This window comes from Palaemon carinicauda, chromosome 4 (genome assembly GCF_036898095.1).
Source record: "Palaemon carinicauda isolate YSFRI2023 chromosome 4, ASM3689809v2, whole genome shotgun sequence".
NCBI lineage: Eukaryota > Metazoa > Arthropoda > Malacostraca > Decapoda > Palaemonidae > Palaemon > Palaemon carinicauda.
The window spans coordinates 79,621,939-79,639,166 of record NC_090728.1 but is presented as its reverse complement, the minus strand read 5'-3'; the positions used below and the strand labels follow the sequence as shown (position 1 = coordinate 79,639,166).

The window sequence follows — 17,228 nt, the reverse complement described above, 5'->3', positions numbered from 1 at the left end:
TTGTAAGTAGGTCAAGGACGGTGGCTCCTCAACATCCGGATCTCAGTATTGATAATATTGCTTTAAATTTGTATAACTTTTAAGATTTTAGGTGTGATTCTCAAATGCAAATTTACTTTTGAGAAACACATAAGGTCTGTGTCTTCTTCAATTGCACAAAAAATTGGCTTATTGAGAAAGTCTTTTAAGATTTTCGGTGATCAATCTATTCTGAAGAAGTGTTTTAATTCTTTCATTTTACCTTGTTTTGAGTATTGTTCTCCTGTCTGGTCTTCAGCTGCTGATTTTCATCTTAATTTTTTGGACAGAAACTTACGATCTATTAAATTTCTTATTCTTTATATAGATATTAATCTCTGGCACCGTCGTTCAATTAGTTCATTATGCATGTTGCATAAGATTTTTCATAACTCTGACCATCCTTTACATTCAGATCTCCCTGGACAATTCTATCCTGTTTGTAAAACTAGGCTGGCAGTTAATTCTAATAGCCAGGCCTTCTCCATCATGAGGGTTAATACTACACAGTATTCTAGAAGTTTTATTCCAGCCGTTACCAAGTTGTGTAATGATCTTCGTAATCGGATAGTTGAATCGGTAGAACTTGAAAAGTTCAAAGTTGGAGCAAATGATTTTATGTTGACCAGGCTGACATGAGTCTTTTTATTGTTTATATATGACATCTGTTTTTGACGTTGTGAACAGTTTATATTTGACATATCTATTTTGATGTTGTTACTGTTTTTAGAATGATTTATTGATAATTTTTTCTCATCATTTATTTATTCCCTTATTTGCTTTCCTCACTAGGCTATTTTTCCCTATTGGAGCCCTTGGGCTTATAGCATCTTGCTTTTCCAACTAGGGTTGTAGCTTGGCTAGTAATAATAGTAATAATATTAATATATATACGTATATATATATACATGTTTTATATATATATATATATATATATATATATATATATATATATATATATGTGTGTGTGTGTGGGTATATATATATATATATATATATATATATATATATATATATATATATATATGTGTGTGTGTATATATATATATATATATATATATATATATATATATATATATATATATATATATATATGTGTGTGTGTATATATATATATATATATATATATATATATATATATATATATATATATATATATATATACACATATATATATATACTGTATATGATAAATTTTGCACATTTAGATGTCTTTTTCATATTCAAATAAGCCATATATATTTTTGATACATTAATGTCTGGATTCTCTTCATGACCTGGGGATCAGAGCCCCAGGCGAAATCACACAAAAACAAGAGCTTGTGACCGGCCGGGAATCGAACCCTGGTCGGCAAGCTTGTATAGACAGTGACTAAACCACTTGGCCACGTCACAAGCCGGTCACAAGCTCTTGTTTTTTGTGTGATTTCGCCTGGGGCTCTGATCCCGAGGTCGTTAAGAGAATCCAGACAATGTATCAAAAATATATATGGCTTATTTGAATATATATATATATATATATATATATATATATATATATATACACATATATATGCATGTACATATGTATATATATATTTATATATATATATATATATATATATATATATATATGTATATATATATATACTGTTTATATATACACATACATACATACATACAGTACATACATACATACAGTATATATATATATATATATATATATATATATATATATATATATATATATATATTATTATTATTAAATGCTAAGCTACAACCCTAGTTGGAAAAGCATGATGCTATAAGCCCAGGGGCCCCAACAGGGAAAATAGCCCAGTGAGGAAAGGAAATAAGAAAATAAGGAAAAATAGAACATTTTAGGAATAGTAACTATATTAAAATAAATATTTCCTAATTAAACTATAAAATCTTTAACAGAACAAGAGGAAGAGAAACTAGATAGAAAAGTGTGCCCAAGTGTACCCTCAAGCAAGAGAACTCTAACCCAAGGCAGTGTAAGACCATGGTACAGAGGCTATGGCACTACCCAAGAATAGAGAACAATGGTTTGATTTTGGAGTGTCCTTCTCCTAGAAGAGCTGCTTACCATAGCTAAAGAGTCTCTTCTACCCTTACCAAGAGGAAAGTAGCCACTGAACAATTACAGTGCAGTAGTTAACCCCTTGGGTGAAGAAGAATTGTCTAGTAATCACAGTGTTGTCAGGTGTATGAGGACAGAGGAGAATCTGTAAAGGATAGGCCAGACTATTCGGTGTCTGTGTAGGCAAAGGGAAAGAACCGTAACCAGAGAGAAAGGTCCTATGTAGTATACTGTCTGGCCAGTCAAAGGACCCCATAACTCTCTAGCAGTAGTATCTCAACGGGTGGCTGGTGCCCAGGCCAACCTACTACCTACTATCTATATGTATATATATATATATATATATATGTATATATACATACATACATACATACATACATACATTGGAGTAAAGCTGATCAGAACACGGCTGACCTACAAGTCTGCACTCACAAGAGGCAGATACTAGAGTCCATTTGCATGCTGCAAAATATGAAGATGTCTCAAGTGCAAGCATATGTAGTTCAGAGGCTATGTTGTCATCATAGCAGCATCAAGCATTGAAAAAACTGGTTTAAACACTATGGATTAAATTTAGAAGAGGAGAAGATGTGAGGTAGATACCTATCCGTGAAATTGCAGCCTCCGTGAGACCAAAAGCCTCATCCCTTTCATTTTTCAGAGCCTTACTGTTTGTCTTTCTTGGAAAGAGGAGAAAGTCTTCGTGGCAAACATGGACTGTGTTTCAGTGTGCCACACCCACCTTCACCAAATTAAGTTCAACACCATCAGCTGCAGATGTTGAAGACCTGCAAATTACTGATGATTTTGTGGTGCTGATGTACAACCAAATCAGTTTGTGTATTAAAGATGTAAATGAGGCTAGACTTGATCTCTTTGCAAGGAAGTAAAGAGCTTATGATTGCCTTCCCCCTACAAGAGCTGCTCTTAGAAAGCATTGCAAGAGAAGTGCCTTTCAAGCAGGGCATATTTGAATCCAGTCCTTAGTATGTCATCCAGTTTCGGAAATGGCAACAGATTGATGGTGCCTGGTTTCCATATTGGACAGATTTTCCAGTAGTAGAAAAATCTTGACAAGAATTGTGGTCGTATTATCATCATTGTTATTATTATTACTTGCTAAGCCATAACCCTAGTTGGAAAAGCAGGGTGCTATAAGCCCAGGGGCTCCAACAAAGAAAATAGCCCAGTGAGGAAAGGAAACAAGGAAAAATAAAATATTTTAAGAACAGCAACAACACGAAAATAAATATTTCCTATATTAACTATAAAAACTTTAACAAAAACAAGAGGAAGAGAAATAAGATAGAATTGTGTGCCCAAGTGTACCCCCAAGCAAGAGAACTCTAACCCAAAACAGTGGAAGACCATGGTACAGAGGCTATGGCACTAACCAAGACTAGAGAAGAATGGTTTGATTTTGGAGTGTCCTTCTCCTAGAAGAGTTGCTTACCATAGCTAAAGTCTCTCTTCTATCCTTACCAAGAGGAAATTAGCCACTGAACGATTGGAGTGCAGTAGTTTACCCCTTTTATGAAAAAAAAATTTTTTTGGTAATCTCAATGTTGTCAGGCGTATGTGAACAGAGGAGAATCTTCAAGGAATAGGCCAGACTATTCAGTGTTTGTGTAGGCAAAGGAAAAATGAACCGTAATGAGAAAGGTTTCAGTGTAGTACTGTCTAGCCAGTCAAAGGACCCCATAACTCTCTAGCGGTAGTATCTCAACGGGTGGCTGGTGGCCTGGCAGGTGCAAGTGCTTCAATTCTGGACTTAACTGCTTAGCTCTTTGCAGCTGCACTTGCTAAAATTGATTCATACACAAAATATATTGGTATCCATCAGAGATATATACATTTCTGGGTCGACCTGTGGCGTCCGGTGAAAAGGGGTCCTTCTAATACACTTTTCTGATAAAATCTTCCAATTATACCAGAGAAAGATAAAAGCATGGAATGCAGAGGTTACAACCCTCGCACGAGCACCTTGTGGGTGTCGTGTATAAAGCAAAGGCGCGTGAAATCCACTATTCACAGGTTGTCTTCCATTTAGTTAATTCCTTCGTCAAAGGGATGGGCTGAACCCCCAAATCTGAATTCACAATCATTATAAGGGCAATAAGCAACTTTTGTAGGCTTATCGAATGAAAATAGTTGAAATATAGAGCAAAGTTACTTCATTTTAGAAAAGTGTCAGCCATCTTAGAAATACCGTAGTCATACATTGAGGTGGCTGGAGGGTGATTTTGATTCATGGGGATAATAAGAGTTCTCATACCAAATTTGTTGCTTGCACCACTATTTGCACTTTTTCCTCACTGTCCCACTCTACTAACAGTTAGATGGCATAGCATGTCACATGATTCTCTTAAATCCTATTGGGATCAACAAAGTTTAAACTGAACTAAATTATTGGCATCATGTTTTGTATGACAATGTGTGTTTCACTAAATTATCAAGTTATTTCAACAAAGTAAATGTAGTGCGAGTATAACATTATGGTGTACAATTAATACATTTAATTTGTTATGTTTCTTATGTATCTATTGTATAGATTTCAGAGTCGTGTTCCTCTCGTAGCCTCAATTTCTTTTAACTACTTTAGATCTTTCTGCAGTTAAACTCTTGCATTTCTGCATACCTAGTTGCTAAGATATCTAGATTGCGAGGCAGAATACCAAATGTGATATGGATTCTTATATCCCTCCTCTTGCTACAGAAAGTGACCGTAAGGAAAATTATTTTTTATTTTGGGGGCGAGGTAGGAATTTGTGTTTCAGATCATAGATGCTCGAAAATTTATATTCACTTCAATCTATGTAAATATTTTGTTGGGAGCTGATGTATCAGCCAAAGATAGGCGATCACATGCTGTTCCGAATGATAATGTGTTTCTGTTCTCTTGCAAGCTCAGCCACTTGCTTATCACGGGGTTATTTTAGTTGAATAAATTCTAACGAGTGCTTTTATTACTCTTGCGAGTCTGGCTATAAAGAAAATGTGGTTATAGTATATTGTATTCCGTGAAGAACTTTAATTAAACTAATAAAAGGTACAATTCGCAAACAGCACTAACGTGCCAGTAGGAATTGAGGCATAATTTGAATTATCCAAAAATCCTAGGATAAAACTATCTTATAAACATCTCAATTCCCTATTTTTATTGTGGATAAGTGTGTTTTATTATTATTACTATCACAAAGAATGGCTGTTATTTTAGTTTCATTTAGTCTCGGTCTCTGTACCTTGTTACCCAATCCCCACGGAGGTGGGGATGGAGTATTAGTTTTTGTAGATTCCTTTGTCTGTTTCTTTGTTAGAAACTTAAAAGTAAATTATTAGACCAATTTACTTGAAATTTTCAGGAGAGATGCAATATAACACACACTAGACCCCATTAAAATTTGGACCTCATAGGGTCAAATTCAAGGTCACGGTAAGTCGGTAACCCAAAAGTTCATAAACGAATTTTTACTATACCTCCGTCAAATATTATCCAATTTAGTTGAAACCAAGACCAAAATCTTCACTTTCTGGTACCAAAAATACTGTATAAATATATATATCAAAATAGTGGAAATGCATAGTTTTGAAGATTGGTATGTTTAAAGTTCAAGAGGGTTGAATTTTTAAGGTCTCTGAATTTCAGAGAACCACAACTCTCAAGCAAGTACAGATACACACTCTTAATATTATTGACAGATAGAAAACCACACATAGACTTTAAAATAACACCATGGCCTTGGACCTTCTGTGACTTTGAATGGTAAAATTCAACATTACCTGTTTTCACAAAGTTCAGATTCATACATGTTTACAGATACTGTAACAGTACAAAAGCATTTAGAGCAATAGTAGTGTTTTCATAAAGTTCACATGCAAGGGGCAGTGTTTGCGGTTTCTGACACCTCTTGTTAAAATTTTTGTATAATGACATATTTATTACATCATATATGCCTCTTGTATTAATTTTTACTTAACCTTGCAGGTAATTGTAATGTTTTAAAAGTTTCAGATTGTTGATTAGAGGGAATGATGACACTGTGTTTAGTTCAGGCTTTGTATTTGCCACAGCCTATGTAATTAATTTTTTTTATTCAGTAATACCTTGACATACGAGTGTCCCAACATACGAGATATTTGAGATGCGAGGAAAGTTTCGAGCAAATTTTTGCCCTGAGATACGAGACAAATTTGAGATACGAGGATACGAGATGGTTCCCTATGCGGCCGCTAGGTGGCCGAGTGTGCAAGAGGCTGTACACGAGGACAGCATCACTCGCTCTTTCCCGTTGGATCTCTGTCGCGTAAAGTTATCTCCGAGCATCGGCTGTAGTGTTTGCATTTTTTACGTGTTTTTTGCGCTAATCAGTACAAAATTAAGTGAATAAGCAATGAGTCCAAGCAAGCGAGTGCAAACAAGGGTAGTGAAAAGAGAAAGCGTATGATGACAACCGAGATAAAGCATGAAATAATCGAAAAACTTGAGAGTGGTGTACGAGTGACTGAGCTGGCTCGCCAATATGAGAGGAGTACATCAACAATATGTACCATCCTCAAGCAGAAGGATGCTATAAAGAGCACCAAGCCTTCCAAAGGATTAACCATCCTTTCCAAGCTGCGCAGTGATATTCATGACAAGGTGGAGAGGCTTCTTTTGATATGGATAAAGGAGAAACAGTTGGCGGGAGATATCATGACCGAGACGATCATCTGTGAAAAGGCCAGCGGAATCTACGATGACTTGAAAGGAAAGCAAGCAGCTGAGAGAGGGGAGACATTCGACGCCAGCGGAAACCTTCAAAGCCAGTCGTGGCTGGCTGAATAATTTCAAAAAACGGACTGGGATACACTCGGTTGTGAGGCATGGGGAAGCAGCAAGTTCCGACTCGAAAGCCGCGGCGGACTATGTCAAAACCTTTGCCTCAGTTACTGCAGAACAAGGATACATCCCCCAGCAAGTGTTCAACTGCGATGGAACTGGCCTTTTCTAGAAGAACATGCCCAGAACAATCATCACGGCAGAGGAGAAGAGACTACCGGGCCATAAACCCATGAAGGACAGGTTAACTCTAGCCTTGTGTGCCAATGCCAGCGGTGACTGTAAGGTCAAGCCACTGCTGGTATACCACTCAGAAAACCCACGTGCTTTCAAGAGCCAAAGGATCTTGAAAGAAAAACTGCAAATGATGTGGCGCGCTAATGCTAAGGCTTGGGTTAGGCATCATTTCTTCACAGAATGGGTTAATCTGTGCTTTGATCCGGCAGTCACTAAATATTTGGCCGAGAAAAGCCTGCCAATGAAATGTCTCCTGGTCCTTGACAATGCCCCTGGTCACCCTCCTGGTCTTAAAGAGGACATTCTTGATGAGTACAGGTTTATTAAGGTCCTTTATCTCCTGTCCAACACCATGCCACTCCTCCAGCCCATGGACCAACAAGTAATTTTCAACTTTGAAAAACTGTACATGAAGCATTTGTTCAAGAAATGCTTCGATGTCACAGACAACACCAATCTCAACCATCGTGAATTTTGGAAGGAACATTTCAATATTGTCCATTGCTTAGAAATTATTGACAATGCATGGCAGGGTGTCACACGAAGAACTCTTAATTCAGCTTGGAAGAAATCGTGGCTAGCTTCCGTCGTTGAGAGGGACTTTGAAGGGTTCGATATGCCAGACCCTGATGAACCCGAACCTTTTGTGGTGGAGGAAATAGTGTTTCTTGGAAAGTCCATGGGGCTGGAGGTAGATGAGGCAGACGTGAACAACCTTGGAATTGAACGAGCTCCAGGAGATGCAACATTTGGAGGTGTTACAATAGCTCAGTAGTGAGGAAGAGGAGGACCGCCTTTCTACGAAGGAAATCAGAGACTTATGCGAAGTGGCTGGAGTTTTCTGATTTTATGGAAAAGAGGCACTCGGACAAGTTGGCATGTGATTGTACGTTAGCCTTTTTTGACGACACTTGTGTACATCGTTTTCGTAACATTTTGAAGGGGAGACAAAAGCAAACATCCCTCGATAGGTTCCTTTTAAAAAGGCCTGCAAAAAGTGAAGGTTAAAGTGAATCAAAAAGCGAGGCAAATAGATCCAAGCTGGAAGAAGAAAAGTAAAAAAAAAATAAAAATGAAAACAAAATTAGAATTAAGTTTAATGTAAAGTAAGATTAACGTTTATTTTAGGTGTGTGTACAGTAAGCTAATTTCATTTTAGTTAAATTTAAAGTTCAAGTTATGTTACGTATTATTATTATTATTATTATTATTATTACTAGCCAAGCTACAACCCTAGTTGAAAAAGCAATATGCTATAAGCCCAAGGGCTCCAATAGGAAAACATAGCCCAGTGAGGAAAGGAAATAAATAAATGATGAGAACAAATTAACAATAAATCATTCTAGAAACTAACGTTAAAACAGATATGTCATATATAACCTATTAACAATGTCAAAAACAGATATGTCATATATAAACTATTAACAATGTCAAAAACAGATATGTCATATATAAACTATAAAAAGACTCATGTCAGCCTGGTCAACATAAAAACATTTGCTGCAACTTTGAACTTTTGAAGTTCTACTGATTCAACTACCCGATTAGGAAGATCATTCCACAACTTAGTGTTACAAAAGTGTAACGTACAGAACGTGTTGCCATCAAGTCTCTCTCCTCCCCTTTCTCTCTCCCTCCTCCTCCGCACATACCGCCGTTAGCCGCTACCGTCTGTTTCGAAGGTAGGAACTTCATAATAATGTCACATTTTATTGCAGATCATAACTGGTACATAGGTATTTGTTATTTTGTGAGCGTAGGTTGTGAATTTGAACAATTATAAACATGTTTTTCCACTGTAATATACTGTTTTAGGTGTTTTTTCTAGTCATTTTACATGGGATAAATTGATCCGAGATACGAGCGAATTGATATAGAAGCTCGGGTCCCTGAACGCATTACGCTCGTTTCTCAAGGTATTACTGTAATAAGATTTTAAGGTCAATAACTTACTTTCTGGTATCTCGGAAATCCATATATTTATTGGTTCAAAGTATTACTTTAGGCTTAACTTACCCTTTTCAAACCCTAACGTAACTCTTCAAGTGTTAATTAGAGGCTTTAATGCATTTCTCAGTAACGTCTAGTGATACACGGTCTCTGCCAGGTCCGAGTTATTACCACAGGGCTTCAATTTTGTAAATACTTTGAATTTCAATAGAGGTATCATCAGTATACCACATTTCTATCTGATCTTTGTCACCTAGAATCTTTGGGGCATAATGTGAGATGGTAACCTGGATCCTTATATCTTTCCTCTCAATAACAAATACTTTCAATACCCTACTAATATCTTATATGTGAAAATGTTAGCTAGATCATTTAATATTCCTCTTGAGAAATAAGAATACTTTACATATTACCAATTCCATACTTGGGCATTGTTCTGCAGGTGTTAAACAAGTTCAGAATTTCAGTAAACAGCAGGATGATGTTAATTGCTCCTTTTTGACTGCAGAAGTAATAATATAAAGATCTGCGGCATCTTTTGTCAGTGTCCTAGAAAGTTGCAATGCAAAGCCAATATTTACAACCAATCTCTCTCAAGGGTGATTCATACAAACCCATCCATGCTAGATCTGGTAGAATGGAGACTTATAGTTCACCGTATCCTCAATAACAAAGGGTTTCTGAAGCCCCTTAAACTGTCTATTATACTGTAGTTCTAAAGGCAGTCTACCAAAATTCCCTTTTCAATAACAGTGGCATGTTTATTTCATTGGTGCAAAGCTATGAGTTCTGTCTATGACTAAACGTAACCTGGATATTGTTATATTTATTTTATATAGAAAATTTTCAGTTTCAGCCATAAAGGGATTTATACCCGCAGATAATTCTGTGCTCAAGCATCAGGGATTAGACCTGTCCCTTTTCTGTATTTTGGCAGTTGTATTATATCATTCATTATTGGCAGGACTACTGTAATAAGAACATTTCTCTAAAATTTGTTTGCGGCTTCACAGTATTTAAAAGTTATACTAATCTTTATGCTCATATGTAATTAATATTTAATATGTTTATTTTATGCATTGTTTCCAAAGTTTGATTAGTCGAAATATTTCTCTTAAAGATCACGGATGCCAGAAAACTTCAAATCAATCAATCAATCTCTTAAAGATCACATGGCTAGAACTTTTCTTGTTGACATTAGTTTCAGCTAAACACACATGGGTACAAACACTATCTGTCAAAGTAATATTCGGGGAACATCCGATGATTTTGTCCCTTTTGTCTTCCTTCATATTCAAAAAATATTTTAAGGTTAAGAGTATGAAGTATTTCAGTAAAAATAGGTTTTTTTATTTGTTCAGAATTTGAACAAAAACTCAATTATTAGAAGTATCATCCCTATTGACCAAAAATGCAATATCCTTCATAATTTGAAGAGGCAATTCAAGTACAAAAACAAAGACACTGTACTACAGCTGTACACATCACTAGTAAGACCCCATCTAGAATACGGAGTCTAATTCTTGGCTTTTTTTTTCAGAAAGATATTGATAGACTGGAAGCAGTAAAAGCTAGGGCCACTAAACTAGTTCCAACACTAGGGCAACTTGGATATAGATGGAGGATGGAACGTTTGAACTTATTTGATCTATAAACTTGACGACTAAGGGGACGGTTAATAGAGGCATTTAAAATTCTTAAAGGAATAACCAATGTAGATTACAACAATCTATTCATACTTAGCACAAATCAGTCTAGAGGTAACGGATACAAACTGGAATGAAAAAGACACAACAGCACTCTCTGTGGTAATTTCTTAGCATACAAAAAAGCAAATACTTAAAATAGACTTCCAGCGGATGTAGTAAACAGTAACACAGTAAACGAGTTCAAGAATTTTAGACAATATCATAAAAACTCTCTAAATCCCTAAACTAAATCACTCCACTAAAGAGCAAGTGAAACTTCTGCGGATGGACTAAAAAGTCTGAGATATCCAAAATCCTTGTAACCCTTAAGAAATGGGATAATCAAGTAGGTACCAACCAGTTGAATGACGGCCATCCTTCCATTCCAGACCATCTTAGAACAGTAGAATCTTTTTCCCGACAGATCTTATTTGATCTAGTGTCTGCCATTTCCTCCTTGGAAGTGGAAGCTGTAGGGGATCATATTTAATGACCTCAGAAAAACAAAGTTACCCTGTAAACCTACCTTAAACCTTTATAGAACTGTGTTAAAAAAGGAAACTGCTGGCTGCTTGCAATCTGGAGAAGTTTGAGGTAGAGGAGTTTTTATATAGCAAACCTCTGTGTGAATTTCTTTTTCCCTAGGCTTTAGTGGATAAAGCTAAAGCTAACTCAGAAGTAATGGCCCCTTCACTTCCAGGAAAATGGACTATAGGTTTTCTGCCCTACCTAAAAATAAAGAAGCCCTTCTTTCACAAAGCTATGGCCTATAGTAGGAACCAACAATAGTCCTAAAACTAAGCAGCAAAGAGACCAGCCCCATACAACCCTCCCAAGCCTCGTCATACACGTAAGTTTCCTCAAGAAGAGCAGAGGCAGCAAAGTCGTCCTACTCAGGTCGAGTCCGAAATCTCTAGCCTTTCGGGATTTTGGGACCTGGTCAGTCTCATAGAGGCAAAGGACTTGTCTTCAAGTCTAGGGTTGGGTTGTGGAAGTCATTCCGAGTAGACCTGTGTATCCAGGAAATGGTCCCATCAGTTCACAGCATTTTACATAAATGTATTGGAACTGATGGCAGTTTTCCTGACATTGAAGAGACTTGGTCCAAGAAGGAGTTCTCATATCAAGATTTTCATTGACAACCAGGCAGCAATCTCTTGCCTCAATAGGGAAGGATCCTGCTGGAGAATTCTCAATGCAGTGACTCTTCCCATGTTGAAGTTCCTTCAGGAGAGGAATTGCTTCCTCTCTCCATTCCATCTTCCACACACACTCAATGTGGTAGCAGACAGTTCTGAACACAGAATGGACCTTAGATAAGACTTCTTTCCAAGAGATCCTAAAGTTTTATGTAGATTTCTAAGTAGACCTACAGTATTTGCAATGAAAGAGAACTAAAAGCTTTTACTATACGTAGCTCTGAATGTGGATACTCAGGCAGTGGCAAGAGATACCTTGAATCTGTACTGAAACAGATGGTCATCTATTTATTTTTCAGTTACTTTGCACTGTAGTCATTTATTTCCCTCGCTCTTCCCCAAGTTTAGGTGATGGCCAGAGATTTTTTAGGATATGTACAGGTCTACAATGACTCCTATTTTATGAAGTTCTTAGTATTTTTCTTGTAATACCATCTATCAGGACAACTAGGCATCACATGAGAAAGGGATTATATATATATATATATATATATATATATATATATATATATATATATATATATATATATATATATATATATATATATATATACAGTATATATATATATATGAGAGAGAGAGAGAGAGAGAGAGAGAGAGAGAGAGAGAGAGAGAGAGAGAGAGAGAGAGAGAGAGAGAGAGAGAGAGAGAGAGAGTCTGTCTTTTCGACGCTATACAAATGATGGCTACAAGGTAGGTATTGAAATGATGAATTTTATCATTAAAACTTTTTTCATCAGAAATGTATCTTTGAATAAACTGTCTGTTTTATATTTTCAATAATTTTGTTTATCAGAAAAATAAACTACTGTACTCTTGAAATATTCAGGATCCTTTTCAACCAAATACCAAAACAGTTTTTTAACATCTTTTAAAAGGTTTTAAAGATTAAATTGCTTACTGGGAACTGATTTCATGAATAAAGAAACTTCATTACCTCCAGATTTTTTCCCACTTGAAATCCTCTTTTAACCAAAATTATTTGAAGTGCTTTATAGTATATAATTTTAATTTAATTCAGCATCAGTACTGTATTACATTTTATCTTATTTCAGTGTATAGTTTGTTATTGAAGGTCATTTTACACAATAATTAGTTAACTTACTGAGAGAAAACTGTGTTATTGGAATGACTGATACCCACTGACTTGTAACTATAAGAAAGAGGAAGTTTAGCTTGAAATTGTTAAGATATGTTTCATTTGGTAGCATAAGAGTATATCTTGCTAATAAAAGCATCTAGACATTTGGAAGGACATCCTGATTGTATTTTTTTCTTATTAATAGTGTACTTTATAATTAGATTTACTGTACTTACAACAGAAAATATTTTACATTATTACAACAATTATATAGGGTTATGATAAATGTCTCCTGTGCAGCTTTTTATGATAAAATTGATATTTATTTTTGTTTTCAGCTTGATAATTCTTGTCTACAATATGCCCTTACTGCTGTGCCTGCTACCAACCTCATATTTGGTATCATAAATCAAACATGCACACCCGCTGTGGCCTTCTGTCCCTGTAGCATGGTATGGTATTATGTTTTGTATAAGAATAAGTAATAAAAATTGTAGATTTTTTTTTTTTTTACCATATTGGTGTATTGTTATGTTTGTACACAGACATAAACCCACCTTTTACTCAAGAATACTTACCAGTATATTATAGATTTTTCTTAAGGATTGAAGTTCATCAGTTAACCTAACCACCTGACAAAATATGTCATTACATATTGGATTACAGTTTCTAGTTTTTTTTTATCACCATGTAATTGTTATTCTTGGTTCTTTATTCTTAGGTAATATTCTCTCTTAATTTACTATTGTTGATTTCAAGGAACCAGGGTTAGTCTAACCACTTTTAGTACAACCATTAAATCATGAGTGCAAGGTAAATCAGTTGTTGTTTGTAGATGATACTGCTCTGGTTGCAGACTCAGAGGAGAAGCTTGTTCCATTACTGACATGAGTTTGGATGGATATGTGAGCACATGAAGTTGAGAGCTAATATGGGTAAGAGTAAGGTTATGAGATGCACTAGAAGGGAGAGTGGTGCTAGGTTAAATGCCATGTTGTATGGAGAGTTACTTGAGGAAATAGATCAGAGTAAGTACTTGGGCTCTGTTGTTGCAGCAAATGGTGGAGTGGAAGCAGATGTACACCAGAGAGTGAATTAAGGATGTAAAGTGTTGAGGGCAGTGAAGGGAGTAGTAAAGAATAGAGGGTTATGAATGAATATAAAGAGAGTTCAGTATGGGAAAGTGATTGTACCAACTTTGATGTATGGTTCGGTTGTGGGGAATGAAAGTGACGGAGAGACAGAAATTGAATGTGTTCGAAATGAAGTGTCTGAGGAGTATGGCTGGTGTATCTTAATTATATAGGGTTAAGAACGAAGTAGTGAGGGTGAGAACGGGTGTAAAAAATGATTTAGCAGCTGGAGTGGATATGAATGTGTTGAGATAGTTTGGCCATGTAGAGAGAATGGAAAGTGGCTGTCTACTAAAGAAGGTAATGAATGCAAGAGTCGATGGGAGAAGTACAAAAGGAAGGCCAAGGTTTGGGTGGATGGATGAAGGGAAGAAAGGTCTGGGTAATTGAAGGATAGAAGTGAGAGAGGCAAGAGACCATGCTAGAAATATGAATGAATGGCGAGTGATTGTGACGCAGTTCCGGTACTCTGCTTCTTCCTTCGGTTGCCTTTGTGACTGCTGATGTAGCGGCAGTAGGGAATTCATTATATGAAACATCTTTTGTGGTGGATAAGGGGGAGGGTGGGCTGTTGCACCCCAGCACTATTAACCAAAATTGGCAAATTGGCTGAATCTCTCGTCATGCTGGAGGGAGCGAAGTTTTTTTTTTTTTTTTTTTTTTTTTTGTCGGCTTACCCCTAAAATTGGGGGCAGTGCCTTAGTAAATAGAAAGAATTAATTTTGCTAATCATGACATTCTGCCCTAGGAGTTCTAGGTGTCCAGGCTGTCATTAAAGTTAAAGGTAATTTTCCATGTGATAGCTAGGTTTGCATTTTACACATGTAAAATAGTATTCCATTAGCAAATTGTAGAAGTGATAGCTTATCCCTTGCTTGTCAATAGCCTACTTATTTTTATGAACCTCCCTTAAGGTTCATGTTGCTTCTCTCTTGAAGCTTAGCCTATGTCAACGTTTATCCCAAAACTAAAAATCTCCCGTTTTTTTTTTTTTCTTTTTTTTTTTCAATAGGGTTAGGCCTTTAGTACAATACTGAGACAGTCTAGCAATTAATGGTAATAATTTTGGCTTGGGTACGTTATAGATGCTTCGTCTTAGTCTTCTCGTCAACATATGCTTCATAAGGCGACACTGTGTTTGCTTCCCTCCAGATTTTGAAAGTTATAAAAGGGATATATAGGTTATAAATGACTTCAACGGATGTCTTCTCCTGGATTTTTTAGTAATTCCTGTGATCCTCATTCTCTTTTTGTCTCAGGGCAAGAGCATTATTGGGATTAGTAATCACTATGAGGAATGCTTAGTCCTTAATGTTCCTCTAATTAGAAAGCATGTTCCAAATGTAAAAGGAAAGTAACTATTAGTTCATGGGAAAATCCAGAGATCGTTAGGTCAGTTAAGGTGGGAATGATGATAATACCATTCCAGCCATTAACAAGCTTTTGGAATTTTTAGTAATAAGCTTTATATGCTCTTCCCATTTAGCTTCTTTGTTCAATGTAAGAAAACCAGCGAGTCTCTGGGCAAAGGCAGAGAATGTAGCCTTACCTTCCCAGTTTCAAATCCTAGGCTAACACCTCAAACTTTGCCTAGTGATTCTTTTTAAATATTTAACTTAGCCGGTGAATATATAATAGCTGCAACTCTGTTGCTCGACAGACAAAAAAACAGTAAAAACTCGCCAGCGATCGCTATACAGGTTGCGGGTGTGCCCACCAGCGCCAACTGTCGGCCAGATACCACTCTCTCGATGTAAACAAAGACTCAATTTCTTATCTGTCGACGTGTCGACAAGACGTACTTTTACTCGCTGTAGAACCTGGAGTTTTCTCAACATATTTGGTGAAGTACTTCATTTTGGTTTGAGCTTTCGCAGTGCAGGTGTTTTATCTTCATCTTAAATCTTGAACTCGTTTTGGATAGATTTAATTTTTGGTGACAAAGAGAGTATGGACTTTCTTTGACTTTTAAATGGCCGACCCTTCCCTTAGACGGAAGTGTGTTTAGGCTTTTAGTAATTATCTTATCACGTTATAAATTAATTATAGATTTTCCTCTATATATTTTATATCTCACCGCCTTTATTAGGCCTCTTCGATTAACTTTCCATTTATAATAAACATAAAAAATAAATTTTAATGTTTTGTTTATATGCGACCTTTCCTGAGAGTAGGCGGTCCTAACTTGGAAACCGAAGTTAAACAACGTTGAGCCCTTTCAATCGTAAATAGCTTTTAAAGAGCTAATGATTTAAAACTTTTTAAATTAATATTTTAATAAATATTTTATGAAAGAATTTCTTTGAATAGTCTTCGTACTGTTTTCAAAGATGAACTAACGTTTAGTTTATTTATGCTACGCAGTTTGCGCTCTATCGTTACGATAGAGAGAGAGAGTATCACGGTTTCACTTTGCAGAAAGAGTAAATCGATTCTGACGTTTTGTTCATTCTTCTTTCAAAGCTTAAATGTTTTAAATTCTATTTTAAAGGAACTTTTTAATTGAAAAACCTTTCAGTTTTTTTCTTTGGTCAAATAACATGTTTTTTTGACGAAACGTAATTGGGCTCTTCTCTTAGTTGCGAAATCAAGAGAGAAAAAGAGAGAGAGATAGAGACGGAGGGAGAGAGAGGAGAGAAAACGTTCCGTTCAAGCGGGTAACGTTGTTCTCGAGTTACTCTCGTCCCTAGTCTCTGTACGGGGAGAAAGGATAAAACGTTTTTAGTTTTATTCTCGTCCCCAGGCAATGTACGGTGAGAGATTGAAAACGTAGTTTTGAATGAACTAGTGTTTATTCTCTTCCCCAACCACTGATTTTTTTTTATCTTAAAAGATGTTTACTGTTTTTTTGCTGGTATTAATGTGCTTGCATTACTGTATACGACTGATTTCGCATTTACTACCTTTTGATGAGGGTAGAATTGCGTGCTTCAGGTAGAAATCAGTAAAAGTTTCGATTTCAGTGAAATAAGTGCAAAACAGAAAATCGTAGTGATAAAGTGATATTGCGCAAAGTGTTA

At 36.1% G+C, this 17,228-nt stretch overlaps 1 protein-coding gene across 1 annotated transcript in view; it reads left to right on the top strand.

Annotated features, from left to right (window-relative positions):
• Positions 1-17,228, top strand: part of LOC137640023 (VWFA and cache domain-containing protein 1) — a 447,337-nt gene that overhangs the window by 376,878 nt on the left and 53,231 nt on the right. Inside the window, 1 exon segment of the mRNA XM_068372387.1 lies at positions 13,414-13,527. Within this exon segment, the coding sequence (XP_068228488.1) occupies positions 13,414-13,527 (114 nt within the window).